Source organism: Strigops habroptila, chromosome 20, assembly GCF_004027225.2.
Source record: "Strigops habroptila isolate Jane chromosome 20, bStrHab1.2.pri, whole genome shotgun sequence".
NCBI lineage: Eukaryota > Metazoa > Chordata > Aves > Psittaciformes > Psittacidae > Strigops > Strigops habroptila.
The window spans coordinates 1,773,704-1,788,777 of record NC_044296.2 but is presented as its reverse complement, the minus strand read 5'-3'; the positions used below and the strand labels follow the sequence as shown (position 1 = coordinate 1,788,777).

At 66.9% G+C, this 15,074-nt stretch overlaps 3 protein-coding genes across 3 annotated transcripts in view; 1 reads left to right on the top strand and 2 right to left on the bottom strand.

The window, feature by feature from the left end:
• Positions 1–3,693: 3,693 nt before the first annotated feature.
• On the bottom strand, positions 3,694–7,885 carry ATP5F1D (ATP synthase F1 subunit delta). The gene is made up of 5 exons (XM_030509132.1): positions 6,261–7,885; positions 5,593–5,746; positions 5,113–5,201; positions 4,497–4,624; positions 3,694–3,825 (listed from the first exon to the last, which is right to left on the bottom strand). Exons 1-4 carry the CDS (start codon positions 7,332–7,334, stop codon positions 4,502–4,504), a joined length of 1,440 nt encoding a protein of 479 aa, XP_030364992.1. The 5' UTR covers positions 7,335–7,885; the 3' UTR covers positions 3,694–3,825; positions 4,497–4,501.
• Positions 7,264–14,635, top strand: CBARP (CACN subunit beta associated regulatory protein). Its single transcript, XM_030509122.1, has 10 exons — positions 7,264–7,397; positions 9,214–9,285; positions 9,744–9,889; positions 9,963–10,024; positions 10,313–10,478; positions 10,552–10,726; positions 10,888–11,040; positions 11,252–11,459; positions 11,551–11,734; positions 11,993–14,635. Exons 2-10 carry the CDS (start codon positions 9,238–9,240, stop codon positions 13,161–13,163), a joined length of 2,313 nt encoding a protein of 770 aa, XP_030364982.1. The 5' UTR covers positions 7,264–7,397; positions 9,214–9,237; the 3' UTR covers positions 13,164–14,635.
• The window catches only part of STK11 (serine/threonine kinase 11), a 36,209-nt gene continuing 34,662 nt past the window's right edge, over positions 13,528–15,074 (bottom strand). The window contains exon 10 of the mRNA XM_030509128.1: positions 13,528–15,002. The gene's annotated coding sequence lies outside the window, so the exon portion shown is untranslated. The remainder of the gene's footprint in view (positions 15,003–15,074) is intronic.

Here is a 15,074-nt window from a genome sequence, read left to right as displayed (position 1 = left end):
TCTGGCTCTCCTCAGCTTGGAAATGGCTTTTCCCCCCCATCCGTGCCTCAGTTTCCCCCACGAGAGAACCCACCCCAGGCCAAGGGTTTGCCGCACTCGCCGGCACAGCGCTGCGGGGCTGTTGGCCCGGGAGCTGCCATGACAAGCACCGTCGTGGCTGGCTACAGCACCCACCCTGTGCAGCGCCCAGCGGCACTCACTCCTGGTGCCCGGGCTTTGGGGTGAGGCTCGTGGGGCAACGCTCCCCACGGCTCCACCGCCATCTGCCGGCAAATCACCCCGAAACGGGCCGGATCCTGACGGCGCCGTGCCCCGAGCCCCTGCTCCTGCCCGCGGGGATTTTCCCTCAGCGGGGCCTCGTGTGTGGGAGGTCGGCGGAAAAGGAGCATTTTCCAGTGCTGGAAACTGAGAGGAAAAAGGTTTCAGGATGGAAGGAGTAACGCAGCTCGGGTTAATCATTACAGCAGCGCTCCCCCTGCCAGAAGGAAGTTATGAGGATTCGGCCTTCGACCACCCAGGGCAACGTGGCCCAACCAAGGACATGGCCGGGCTTGTGCAGAGCCTCTGCTGACCTTCCCATCTGGGACTGGGGCTGCGGGAGCAGCCCATGGCCATAGGAGCCAGGGAGGGGTCCTTGAAGCCACGTCTGCACCCGCAAAGCCTTGGCAGGGACGAGGCAGTGCGCTGGCAGCACAGGCACTGAGGACATGGGGCAATCGCAGGGCGGCTGCAAAGGGGCTGGGCAGGATCCTGGAGCACCGGAGGGTTTGGGCAGGGGAAAGGGGCGGCTCTGCTGGATGAAGTCAGTACAGCCGGGAGCCAGGGGAATCCTGGGGTTTTGGGGTTTGCTTTTCCTGCAGAGAGACAGGAGCTCAAACCTTTCCCCTGCATTCGGGAGCTGGTGGGATGCTGGGAATTCCAAGTGCCGAGCACAGGGAGGGGACACCAGCACCGGGACATTGGGCCTGGCAGAGCCCGGCCCCTCTCGGAAATCATCCCCCGAGAGGAGAGACACCGGCTGGCAGGAACAGTGATGCTTCACTTTCCGAGCGCTCCCGGTCTGGCTCCCCACCCTCCATCTGGCAGCAGGGGATGGAAGTCATGGGCGAAAGCCCTCGTGGAAAGGAAGGAGGAGGGCGACGCACTGTGTTCCCGGCAGCCCTTCCCTCCTGCACGGTAATGCTTCCCAATCACGCCCACCGTGCCCCGCGGCAGCCAAAAGCCCGGCGGCAAACAGATCCCAGGCTCCATGTAATAACTCCACTGCCAGAGCAGGGACTAAGGTGCAGGAGCAAGGTGCTGCCCCAGCACCCTAAAAAGCAGTAGGTGAAAGACCTTTAGCTGCTGCTGCAGACAGAGGCTGCGGTCCCCAAGTGCCAGCGCTCCAAGGGACAGCCGAGCACCACGCTGGTGGCTGCTGCCAGCCGGGACAGCCCTGCTGCCTCCCTGAGCCAGGGGGAGGATTCACCCCCTGAATCACATCACATCCACATCACGATACAGGCATGGGTGCACCGGGGCTTGACCCCCGCATCCCCGCTGGCAGCCACCGACCACCGGATCGTGGTGGCACACCGGAGCGGGGAAGGGCTCGCCCCCGGTTCAGCCGCAGCCGCACGTCTTCCTGAGCCGAGTCAGAAGCCCGTTCTCGTGGCAATCCAGCGGGACGTGACTGACAGCGGCTCCCGGCGTGGGCAGAGGGAGCCGGAGCTCAGCGCGGCGCAGGGGGAGGAGGAGAGCGCTGCTGCTCTCCAGAGCCACGTAACGAGAGCGATGGGAAGGGACCGGTGAGGGGCTCAGGGCTGAGGCTGCAGCGGGGAGACAGGGATATAAGGGGGACTGTGGGAGAGCACAGGGAATGTCCCCTGCAGGGCCCTGCACCCCCAAAGGGCAGGTCAATGCAAGCCAGGCGTACAGGCATTGCCCAGTGCTGCTCCGGTCCTGCCTCAGTGGCAGGGGGTCAGAAAAGCCCCTTCCCCACAGCTTGAGGGCAGGAGAGCCCCTGCCCGGCAGGAGCAGCCATCCTGGATGTGGGGTGAGCCAGGGGGGGCCCTCGGTGCTCCCCCCAAACTACAAGTCCCAGCAGACATCGCGCTGTGAGAGCCCAGCCAAGGGCACCCTGCAAGGGGCAGGACCCCGCTGGCCCCTGTCCCCCCCGGCGCTGGCAGGAGGCAGCGGGAAGAGCTGGTGAGAGGCCGCTGACGGAGCCACTGTTTTTTCCCATCCTAAAAATAGCCGCTGGCCGTTTCCCCAGTTCCCGGCCTCGCCAACGCTCTTCCATTAGATGAAACCCCCCCAAAACCAGGCACCTTCCGTCAGCGCCGGGGGAGGCACCCGCACGCCGCAAATAGAAACCGGGGACAGGGGCGAGCGGGAGGCAGCGGAAGCGGGAGCAAAGAGCCCGTCCCCAGTTATTCCCGAGACGTTTTAATTAGCACTCGCTCTGACTTGGAGGCTTTGCTTATGCACGGAGCAACGCATGACCTTTAAAAGAGAAGGAAAAGGAGAGGAAGAAACAGGCACCGGAGCAGCTCAGGAGCTGGGAAGTCGGCTGAGCTTCAAATAGCCTCAGCGTCAGGCACTCGGTGGCTTTTAATAAGCCACAGTGAGAAATTTAACAGCACAGGCACTATTTTTGATCACTTGCGAAGGGGGGGGAGAGAAAGACAGAGCAGAGAGGAGGGGGAGGAGGTGGCGGTGAGGAGGAGGAGGCAGCCAAGATGACATCCTGGGTGGCAGCACCCGGAATAGCTGTGTCCCAGAGCACGGGAGGACGGACCCGCTGCCCTTTGCGGAGCGGCTGCACGCACCGGGAAGCCAAAGTGTGTTCCCTGCAGGCGCTGGAACGCTGCAGAGAAAAGGGGATTAGAGCAGGGTGAGGTGACCTTGTGTGCCCAGGAGAGCCTACACTGGGGTCTGCGCTGTGGAGGGAACCTGGAACCCCTGCGGGGAGCCCAGCACCGAGCGTGGAGCCTCACAGCAGCCGGTGCTGTTGGCAAGACACCGTCCTCGGGCGTCTGGCACAGGCAGAACCGGCTCCTCGCTCGAGCCCACTCGTCCCATGGGGATGGGCGAGTGCTGCCTCCCTCCTCCGGGCTGCCCTGGGCTGCTCAGCAGAGCAACACCAGCCCCCCCACCGCACACAGATGTGAGGAAAGCCTCCCACCGCGCTCGGCATCTGCTTCCCTCCCTGCACCCAGCCTGTTTCCGAGGAGTGGGGGAGATTTCCCCTGCTCTGTGTGCCACACGCACGGTGGAGATGCAGCGCAGGGGAATGGGTCCAAGCCTGGGCAGCTGCTGCCCAGCTGCAAGAAGCACTGTGATGAAACAGCCCAGAAACACGAATTCCTGTGGCAAATGAGCTGGGAAGCTGAGCAAAAGCTGGATGGGACAGGAAGCCTCTGGCACAGACCTGCATGGCCCCACGGATGCTGCCTCCTCCTGCTGTAATCCCACTCTCCAGGTGGATTATTTGAGGTGGAGGCAGCTGACAGCACAAGGAAAGGGGTATAAAACCTGCCTGACAAGCCTCCTGTAAGTGAATCTCCCATGAATGGGAATGCCCAGCAGATCCTAGGCACAGCTTCCCGAGTGGCTGCATCCCGGCACGGGGCAGGAGCCTGCCCGAGGCACGCAGCCACTGGAGCAGCACGAGCTGCAACTCACGCCTCAGAAGAAGGTGAAACGCTACGAGACGGGATTACATTTCCTTTTAATGGATCAGAGCATTTCCTCCGCCTCCGTTTGTCCCGCACCATCTGTACAATAGGGGCAGCCAGGACAAGGGGGACAGTCTGGGCTTTCTCTACATCCACAGCGGGATTCCTGCAACACAGAGAAGCGGGATTGGTTTTAAGGTGGGTTCTGATCCGAGGACTCAGCTCTGGCTCTTAAACCACAGCCAGTAACCAAGAGCCAGCGGCTCTCTCAGACCTCTCCTAGGCCACAGCAGAGAGACCAGAGAGGTGAACCTGCTCCCTGCAGAGCCCCTCGGAGCAGCTCCTGGTGCCCCACCAGCCAGGCACAGCCCCGCAGCCTCCCAACTACTGGCGCATGGGAAGAGGAGGGATGAGGCACCGTCTGAGCAGGATAGAGGGAAAAGGGGCCTGTCCCTGCCTCCCCTGAGACAGAAGCTGTTTGTTTGCAGTGCAAGGGAGTGTGCCCGGAGCAGAGGCCGCCTGTTGCTCTCCCTCTGGGGCCTCAGACATCAGCCTGCCCCTGAGCTGCCTGTCCCAGCGGTGACCTGGAGGCAGCAGTGAGGCCCCAGCAGCCTCCTCCGACATCGGGCTGAACCCTGAGGCCCCCCAGCACTGCACCAGGGCTGTTCTGGGCAGGATGAGCCCCCCAGAGCTGACACCCACAGGAAAGGCAACTCTGGTGTCACTGCTCCCCAAACCCAGCTGCTGTGAGGGGAAGCTCCCTCTGGGCAGCACAGCACAGGGACTGGTCTCCAGAGCAGGCCTGGAGATTCCAGCCAGGACACAGATGACACTGACCTTAGTTACTCCAGGGCTTTTACAAGGGCTTCGTTAGCTTCTACTTTGATCTGAGCTTCTGCTTTAGCTGCTTCATCGGATGCTGCAGCCATTTCTGAAACAGCCTTCTCCAGGTTTGATTTTGCAGTCTGAACACAAAAGCACAAGGAACGTGTCATCGAGAGACCACGGCAGGACAGGCAACTTGTCCTACAGAGCCACACTCTCCCTCTGCTGCAGTTGCTACCCCCATGCAGGGGCCCCACAGGCCCTGTGCTGGCCGCAGACACCTTATCAACAGGCCCTGCAGGGGAAAAGCTGTTTTAGAGACTAAGAGGGGTGGGGAGAGGCTTGATCAGCATCTGTGTGAGGGAGGGAAGTGGCCTGGAAAAGGGTTAATGACTGCGCAGCTTCCTCTCCCTGCAGCCTGTGGGGAATTCACCAGGAGGAGCCCCTTTGATGCGGATCAGTGGGCGACGGGGAAGCGGGGGAGGGGGGGGTGAAGGCGCAGCCCTGGCTCCGGGCGTGCTTTCCACAGCCACAGGAAGCTCCTGAGACATCCATCCCCAACATGGGGAGAGAATTCCCCCCTGGAGGGAGCCCGGCTGCCGGCGCCTGCCTGAGAGGGGCCACTCACAGCCAGGTCCAGCATGTCCATCGTCACCGCCTCCTCCGCCAGCACCTGCACCGTGGAGTCCGCGTGGACGGTGACGGAGCCGCTGCTCACTGCGGAGGCACAAGAGCAGCACCGGGTCAGGCAGCGCTGCCCCACGGGCCTCCTTCGGGGGTCAGACCACAGGACAGCGCTGGGAAGCTCATCCCGGAACCTCCATAATCCCTTTGCCATAACAAAGCCTGACACCCTCCTGTCATACTTCCCAAGTCCCCTAGGGACTATTTTCCTACTGAAAAGAAAGGATGCTCCCAGAGAGGCTGAGCACGACCAAGAAAACCTGAGCCCAGCCAATGGCATCACACTGATCCCCATCTCCCAGGGCAGATCCTGACCCTGGGAAAGCAGAAGTGCACCAGAGCACCCCTTTATCGGCAGAGGCTCCCTTGTGAAAGCCCCCAGAGCTCCCCCAACACTCCTGCCCTCCTCCCCAGCCCCACTCACCGAAGTACTTGGTGGCTGTGCCGTCCTCAGCATGGACCGTCACGACCCCCGGCTTGAGGACCTGCAGGGTGGGGACGTGCGAGGCCAGGATGCCGAAGGATCCGGTCAGCGTGGGCACATCCACCTGCTTCACGTTGGCCGCGTTGTAGAACACCTGAACAGCGGAGAGCGGAGCGGATGGGAACCGGGAACGGAGGGGAAGGGGAGAGGCGGCTCCTCTGGCTCTGGACACTGAGGGATGCGGTGGGCAGACCCCGGGCTTAGCACACAGCGTGAGCACCGGGACAGAACCTTCACAGGGGCTGGATGCGGGCAGCAGGGTGGGGAAGGAGCCTCCCCGAGGGCCGGTGGCGGGGGGGCGGCACACGGAGCCGTGAAGCCGGGAGCGGGCGAGAGGCGAAGGAGGCGGGAGCAGCCCGGCAGGCGCGGGGGGAGCCCGCGGCGCCGCCGCCACCGCTCCGATGGCAGCGGGTGCCGCAGCCCCCGCGTCCCGCAGCGCGGCACGAACCCTGCCCGGCACCCGCAGCACCCCCCCGGCAGTGCCACAGCGGCTCCGGGAGCGGGGCCGGCGGAGCGAGAACGAGCTCCCCCCACCGCAGGGCCCGAGCGCCCACCGAGGTCAGGGCCAAGGTCGGCGCCGGTGCCAGCGCGGCGGGGCCCGCGGGTACCTGTGTGGGCGAGGCGAAGGTGAAGGCCATGGGCACGGGCCCGGCCGCGGGCTCGGCGTAGCCGCGGGCGCGGGGCAGCAGCGGCGGGCGGGCGGCGAGCAGCGGGACGAGGCGGCGGGCGGCCAGCATGGCGGCGGCGGCGGCGGCGGCGGCGGCGGCGGCGGCGGCGGGGCGCGGGGCACGTGACGCCGCTCCGGGCTCCCGCCCTGCCCCGCGCAGCGGACTACACCTCCCGTGGGGCCCCGCGCGCCGGCAGGATGGGACGCCGCGGGCGAGCCGAGGAGCATCATGGGACTTGTAGTTCTCGAGGCCGCTGCTGGGAGGCGGGGTGTGAGGGGGGACCCCCGGTCTGGAACAAACACACACACACACACACCCCCCCCCCGGAACACCCGTGCGCCCGCACCGGGCCTGCAGGGAGCTGTGCGGGCAGGGCTGGATGCGGGGCGGGCAGGGCTGGTGCCGGCAGGGCTCTGGTGCAGGCAGGGCTCTGGCACAGGCAGGGCTGGTACAGGCAGGGCTCTGGGTACAGACAGGGCTCCGGTACAGGCAGGGCTCTGGTACAAGCAGGGCTCTGGGTGCAGGCAGCGTTCTGGGTACAGGTAGGGCTCTGGGTACAGGCAAGGCTGTGGTACAGGCAGTGTTCTGGGTACAGGCAGGGCTCCAGCTCAGGCAGGGTTCTGGGTACAAGCAGGGCTGGTACAGACAGGGCTCTGGTACAGGCAAGGCTCTGGCACAGGCAAGGCTTGGGTACAGACAGGGCTCTGGTACAGGCAGGGCTCTGGCACAGGCAGGGCTGATATAAGCAGGGCTCTGGTACAGGCAGGGCTGGTACGGGCAGGGCTCTGCGTACAGGCAGGGCTCGGGTACAGACAAGGCTCTGGCACAGGCAGTGCTCCGGTACAGGCAGGGCTGGTACAGGCAGGGCTCGGGTACAGGCAGGGCTGGTACAGGCAGGGCTCTGACACAGGCAGGGCTCGGGTACAGACAAGGCTCTGGCACAGGCAGGGCTCGGGGCAGCCCCTGTCCCCACGTGACGCCCGCGCCGCGCGGGGGCGGCTCCGGTTCATTCATAAATCCCGGGGCCGCTCCGCACCGAGCGCAGCGGCGGCGATGGAGCCCCGGTCCCGGCTGTAGGTGAGTGTCTGGCTCCGCCGCCTCGCGTCAGCCCCTATCGCGACACCCGGACCCGGCCCGGCCGAGGAGAGCCCATCACATCCCACCGCGCGTGGAGGTCCCGGGGGCTCCTGCATCCCTGCCTGCATCCCTGCCTGCATCCCCGCCCCACATCCCTGCCTGCATCCCCACCCTACATTCCTGCCAGCATCCCTACTCCACATCCCTGCCCGCATCCCTACCCCACATCCTTCTCAGCCCCGTGGGGCTCCCATCTGCCGCTACCCCACATCCCTGCCAGCATCCCTGCCTACTTCCCGCATCCCTACCTGCATCCCACATCCCGGGCGGGGCCGGGGCAGCCGGGGGGAACAGAGCAGGTCCTTCCGCTCCCCCCGGTCCCATGGGACGCGCACACGTGTGGGGCGCAGACCCCGCCCTCCCCCTCCGCTCCGTGCGGGAGCGCCGGGTGCCCCGGCCCGAGCCCCCCGTGTCTGTGTCCGTGTCCCGGCCCGGAGCCGCCCCGAGGCCGCGGGGACGGGCCCCTCCAGACAATGGCCGCGCTGTTCCAGCTGGGTCGCCATGGAGACGGGATTCCTCCATGATGGGGAACGGGGGGGCACCCTTCATCCGTCATCCTTCCCACCCCCCCCCCCCCGAGTCCCCCGCCCCGGTGCCCGCAGAGATCCCATCCATGGGTGCCCATCCCACCGGGACCGCCCCCCGCCTGCTCCCTTCGGCCCCCCCGCCAGGCCCCGGGTCCCCCTATGCCCCCGGCACAGCGCGGGGGGCAGAGGAAGGATCCCCCTTCTCCTTCCCCGGGGGTCGCGGGGTGGCTGCCATCACCCCACATCACCCTGCACCACCCCGGCAGCTCGGCGGTGCCCCAGGGCCGGTGCAGAGGCGGGGATGTCTCCCTGTAAGCACCCCGATATCCCTCCGAGGGGTCAGTACCGACCCCCGGTGGCCACCCCCGGCCCTCGCTGCCGGCTGGGACCCCCCAGCCGCGGCTCCATTCACGTTTTTCGCTGACCTGATTTTGGGCGGATTCCAGTGACGCGACTCCCGACACCACCATCCCCCCACCCCGGCACCCCCGGCAGCACAGACACACGGACAGGGACACGCAGCCCCCGGGATGAGCCCTCCGGGACGGCATGGGAGGGCCCGGAGGCCTTGGCCGGGTGTCTGAAGGCCGCGGGGTTTGTGCTGGGGCGTCTGTGCCCCCGTTCCCGGTGGCTCTGGCTCCCCGGGAGCTCCCCATCACCCGTGACCCCCCCCACTCCCGGCGGCCCCGTCCCCTCCCGCGCGGGGACCGTCCGGTGCCGGAGCTGCTGCCGGGCTGACTCAGAGCCCGTCAGAGGCGCGGGGCTCCCGCCTGTCCCCCCTCCCCCCGCCGTGCCCCGAGCTGCTCCCCCAGCTCCCGCGGGGCCCCCCCCCGGCACAGCCTCGGCCGCCGGCACCGGCCGCCACGGGGGAAGCTCCGGCTGCAGGCAGGGACGCGGGTCTGTGCCCCACCGGAAGCCGGGGCTGGGCGCAGGGTGACAGCGATGGGGGCGAGGGGGCTGCATCCTCCTCCCCATCCCTCCATCCTGCTTCCCTCCATCCCACCGCGCCTTCATCCTCCCTCCTGACCACACCCTCTCTCCATCCCTTCATCCCGGTCCCTCCCTCCATCCCTCCCTCCCTCCATCTCTCCCTCCCGGTCCCTCCCTCCCGGTTCCTCCCGGTCCTTCCCGCACCGCGGTGCCGGGCAGGGCCCCGGGGCCGGGCAGGACCCGCCGCCCCCCGCTCCCGGCCCGGCCCTGGCACCTCCCGCTGTTTCCCCCCGCCCCAGGACGCGCTCGGGCTGGGACGGACCATGAGCGATGACCCGACACCGTGGGACAACGCGACCGAGAGCGCGACGGTGAGTGAGGCCGCGCTGCCCGCCCCTGCCCGCGCTGCCCCCGCCGGGGTCCCGGCTTGAGGGGGGGTCCTGGGGGGCGCGGGCTCTGTGTGGCCGCCGTGGGGCTGGGGTCTGCGCTCCACTGTCACCCCCTGCTCCACCGCTCCCGGGGGTGGGTGACCCGTCTCCGTGCCCTCTGCATCCCCCTGAGATGCTCTGAGTGCTGCTGCGCGGGGGTGCAGGCACCGACCCCCGCGCTGGGGCTGGGGTCCTGTCCCCGTCCCCGCTCGGTGTTGGGCCCCCCCGGCTGCCGTTGCCTTGGTGAAGGCGGGTCCCTGGAGCCGGCAGCAGGCCCGGGGGTGGCGGGGGAGCAGGAGCATCTCTGGGGAGCAGCGCTCGGCGTCAGCCCCACACCCTGGTGGGGCCGGGGCTGGGCTGTGGACCGCCCCCCCCGGGCTCAGCCCCTGTGTCCGGCGCAGGCGGTGCCCGGCGAGGTGTCCCCCCAGGATGGGTACGTGCTGCTCCTCGCCCTGCTCTCCATCTTCATTGGTGGCACCCTGGTCCTGCTCTCCAGCATCCTGATCATCTGCCGCCGGTGCTGCGAGGCCGACCGCCGGCACTCCAGGTGGGCACTACCGTGATGTGGGGTACGGGAGGGAGCTGCTGTGGGGCGCCGCTGACCCTCCATCCCCCAACAGAGCCAGCGATGACCCCGAGAAAACCAACACCACCTACCTGGAAGACTCGCAGCCGGCGCAGGGTGAGTGTCACAGTGACCTGCCGGTGCCTCCCCACCAGTAACACCAGCAGCTCCCCAGCGGGGGTGAAGCAGCTCCTTGGCCCCCCCCTCTCCTGGGTGCTGGGGTGGCCACACACCCCCTGCGCCCTCTGTTGCCCATCCTCGTGGTGTCCCAGTGGGGTGAGCAGGACTGGTGGTTGGCATTGAGGCCTTGGGTGCAGTGAATTTGCCTGGCCTCAGCTGGGGACGCTGGCATGTGCCATGGTGGGGGGCCCTGGTTACTGACAGCCCCCCCCCCCTTTTCCGTAGATATCACCATCAAAGTGGAGGATCCCGACTGCCTGTCATCCTCCAGCTACCGGGATGCGGAGAGCGAGCGGTTCCTGTCCTCCAGCTCCTCCACCGCCCGACGCGTCTCCTTCAACGAGGCCGCGCTCTTCGAGCAGAGCAAGAAGACCCAGGAGAAGGGGAGGAGGTGAAGCTCTGGGCCGGTGCGGGGGAGCTGGGGGGGGCCGGGGCCGCCGCTCCTAACCCGATGTGCCTGGCAGGTACACGCTGACGGAGGGGGACTTCCACCACCTGAAGAACGCGCGTCTGACCCACCTGCACCTCCCGCCGCCCGCCCTCAAGATTGTCACCATCCACGAGTGCGAGTCCAGCGAGAACAGCCTGGCCATGACCCCGCGCCTGCCCCCCACCAAGCCCGGCCTCGCCATCTTCCAGGTGAGCCCTGGGGGCACGGCGGGACCCTGCAGCACCGCTGGACCCTGGTGGGGGGGTCTTGGGGTATCCCTGGGCGCAGGGACGGGAGGAACTGGGGTGCAGGGGCCCCTCCTGGTCCCTGTCTCTGGCGCGAAGCCCCCTGAGCGCTCTCTGCCCCGCAGCCCCCCGCGGGGGCCCTGCCGCAGCCGGTGCTCCCCAGCCACGCCGTGTGCCCCAGCTCGGCCCTGCCCGGGGACACCTACAACTCCAGCGTGGACACCAGCTTCACCCAGGCCAGCCCGGCCGCCTCCTCCGACTCCGGGGAGGGCCCCTCGGTGAGTGCCGGGACTGGGCAGGGGAAGGGGCTGCCCTGACCCCCCCAGCCCCACTTGGGGCCACTTGGGACCAGGGGCCTGGGGCGGGGGACGTGGAGAAGATGCAGAGAAACCGGCTCTGCTCCCCCCCTTCCCTATCCCCTGCCCCGGGGGATGTTTGTGCATGAGCTGAGCGGGACAAAGCCCTCACGGCCCCCCCCCGTGCTCCCAGTTGGCAGCAGCACCCAGGACCGGGAAGGCGGCTGGAACGGGCAGTGCTGGCCCCGGGGAGCCCCCCCCGACCCCCGCGCAGGGCACGGTGCTGCAGTTCTTCACCCGCCTGCGCCGCCACGCCAGCCTGGACGGGGCCAGCCCCTACTTCAGGATCAAGAAGTGGAAGCTGGAGAGCACCCAGCGGGCATCCAGCCTGGACACCAGAGGTGGGAGCTTCCCCGTGGGGTAGGCAGGGGGCTCACTGGCCATGCCGGGATGGAACTGACCCCCCAGCCCTGCCCTGCGCCCCCCCTCCAGGGTCTCCCAAGAGGCGGCAGTTCCAGCGGCAGCGGGCGGCCAGCGAGAGCATGGACCAGGAGGACCGGGACCCTCACCAGACCGACATCATCCAGTACATCGCCCACACGGACGACGTGGCCTTCCACCCCGCGGGCGGCCCCTTCCTGCCCTCCCCCACCAGCCCCCCACCCTCTCTCGGCAGGTATTTTTCAGTAGATAGAGGGGATGGGGATGGGGGGGCCGGGAAGGCTCTGGGGGACCCCGAGCACGGGGGGGCTCCCACCTTCATGCGGCTTTGGTGTGGGGTGGCCGGGGGGCGGCAGGGTCCAGGATGAGGCATCTGGGGGGAGGCAGCAGTGGGGGGTGGATGGTGCATGGGGAGGATGATGGGGACCACAGCGCTGTTGCAGAGGCCAGGTTCATGCCCGTCCCTGCCGTGATGCCGGGGTGGTGCCCACAGGTTAGAGCCGGGCGAGGGCAGCCCCGGCGAGGCCGGGGTCCCAGAGCCCCCCAGCGCCTACCACGACATCTGGAGCCTTCGCGCCTCGCTGGAGCTCTACGCCTCCTCCGAGCGGAGCAACGACCAGGACTCAGTGCGCAGCGATGGTGGGGACAGTGTCTCCTCGACCGGCGGCTTCCCCCCCTGCCCCTCTTCTTCCCTGGACGAGGCCGAAGGGCCCGAGGAGAAGCTCTGGGGTCGGCCCAAATCGGAGGAGTCGGAGCCCGGCACGCGCAAGTTGCTGCAGATGGACAGTGGCTACGCCTCCATTGAGGCGCCCAGCCGGGGGGGTGAGGAGGGGCCCCCCAAGGACCAGACGGCCTCTGAGAAGCGCATTTGCTTCACTAGCGCGGGGCGGAAAGGCACCATCTTCGAGAGCTTCGAGGGCCGGGAGCCGGAGGAGGAGGAGGAAGAAGAGGAGGAAGAGGAGGAGGAGGAAGGGAGCACAATCCGCGGTGCAGCTGGGGGGGGACCCCTCCGTCCCCACAGCCCCCTGGCCTGGTCCTCGTACGGGCAGATGTTCCCGGGGCGGGACGCGCTGCCCCGGCGGGACTACAGCATCGATGAGAAGACGGACGCGCTGTTCAACGCCTTCGTGCGCCACGACCCCCAGTTCGACGAGTCGCCGCTGCGGGGCAAGCACCGCTCCCGCACTCACCTGCGCAAGCAGTGGCAGCACACGAAGCAGTACAGCGACCCCGGCGTGCGCTACCCGGCGCTGGAGCGGCACCGCACGCCCCTGCGCCGCGGCGACAGCGCCAACTACCCGCTGGACGCCCGCTTCCACAGCCCCCTGCCCCGCATCATCAGCGCCGGCGACGAGGAGGCGGCGGAGGCGGCCGAGGGGGTCCCCCCCGCCCCGGCACTGCCCGACCCCGAGATCCAGGTGATCGTAGAGGAGCCCGGAGAGGCGGTGCCTGAGCCCAAGGGTGGCCCCGAGCCCCCCGGGGATGACGATTGCCCCGGCCCCGGGAGGTGCCTGGGGCTGGGCTCCGGCTCGGAGCTTATGGACAAGATCACCGGCGGCATCGAGGAGCGGCTCTATGGGCACTTGAGGAAGGCGGGACGGAGCCCCGAGCACACGGTGGCCGTGGCGGCCAGTGACGCCCCCCCCGACCACAGCCCTGTGTAAGGCCCAGCGCGAGGGGGAGAGACCCCGGCACAGGGGTTTGGGGCTCCATCCCCTCCTGCTGCCTCCGGGGCACTGCGGGAAGGGCGGCCCCGGCACGGCAGGGCCAGGAGGATGCATGGGGTCCCCTGGCTGTACCCCCCGGCGCGGGGGTCCGGCAGCGCGGGGTGGCCGAGCCCCCCCCGCTCCTGCAGCGAGGTGCTAGGCGGCGGCACAGGGCCCGGGCTGGGGGGTCCCGGGGGGGGGGGTCGAGATGGAGCAGAGCAAGGAGGGAATAAGCCCTGACCCCAGCCGAGGTGTCCTCGCCCCGGCAGAGCTGTGTAGCAGACGTGCTCCCCCCGTGCTCCGGTGTTCACAAGCAATAATGCCCCCAGTGCAGCCGGGATGTCCTGGTGAGGACAGGGCCAGAGCTGGGTGCCCCCCCCTGCTCCATGGTGCCACCCTGGTGGGGAGTGGGGGGGGGCAGTTATTTGGAGAGGGGGGAGTCGCCTCCTCAAGCCCACACCCCCCCCAGTTCCGCAGGGAGCCTGGGATCTAAACTGGAAGCCACTGGGACGGCCGTGCTGGGGCTGGAGGATGCTCAAGGGGTTCCTGTGGCAGCATCCCAAGGGCTGGAAGGGCAGAACGAGCCCTGGGCTTCCCCCCAAAGCAGCCCCAACAGGGGTGGGGGGTGCCTGGGCGTAAAGGGCAAGAGCCAAGTGTGGGTGACCCCCGAGTGCTCCGCACCCCCCTGCCCTCCCCGAGAGCTCGAGGCCCTCAGAGGATATGTATTGATGTGTACAGAGGCGGCGGCTGCTCCTGGGGGGGGGCTTTGCTTTTCAGTGGGGTTTTATTTGTGTTTCAAAGGATGGGTACAAAAAAGGGGGAAAACCCAACAGTAACTCCCAAACTGTGTTACCTGTTACCTGGGGGGGGCTCGGCTGGGGGGGGACGACGAGGAGCGCCCCTCGGCCCCCCAACTGCATGCGAGTCAAGAGGCCGGGTTGCTCCTTCCCTCCGCCAAGTCTCTGTCCAAAGCACCAACTCGAGCTACAACTCGGTGGTTTTAAGTCTATAAACAAAGAAGTTAAAAAAAAAAAAGACAAAAAAACACCCCAAAGTGTGCCTCCTCTGAGCTTGTTTCTGTGCGGGGCAGGGGCTGGCTGGGGAGGGCAGGGAGCCTCCGGCCCCACAGCACCCCAAAGGCCGAGGAGGAAGGAGAGGACCAAACCCCACCTCGCTGCTTGCACTTTATTGTGGTTTTCTTAAAAAAAGGAGAAAAAAAAGGCAAAAAAAAAAGGAAAAAAAAAAAAAAAAAGGAAAAGAAAAGAGAGTCGACGACCGCTCCCGACCCCTTCCCGAGCCCTTTACAGCATGCAGGTTTCATAGAGCTTTGCTTTGTCTTAATACCCGGGTTTTTTTCCTCATCTGATTTATTTTCACACATCACGATGTGTAGGAATCTCTAAATATACCGCAAATATAAACAAAACCAAAAAAAAAAAAAAGAAAAAAAAAGGAGGAAAATATATAATATATAACAGTAGTCTAAAACATAAAGTGCACGGCAATGGCTTTGCACGACTTCTACACAGCCAGGGGCGCCCTGGCCCCGCTCCTCCCACCCCAAAATTCAAACCAGGAGCAGTGTCTCGATTGGCAAAGTGATGGGAGAGCAGCCGGGATCCGTCCTCCCGCGGCGAGCGGGCTCTGGACACCATCGGGTCCTGGGTCCAGGCGGGAGCGGGGCCGCAGGGACGTGGTTGGGTTCCTCTGGGTTCTTTTTGGATCACAAGCACAGTCCACTCCAGGAGAGAGGCAGAGACGGGGCGAGGGGGGGCACGGGCTGGCCCCAGGACGCTGCTGTGGGGAGCAGAGGGGTTATAGTGAGGGCAGGGCCCGATGTGACCATGGGCAGGTTGCACCGTTCTCCAG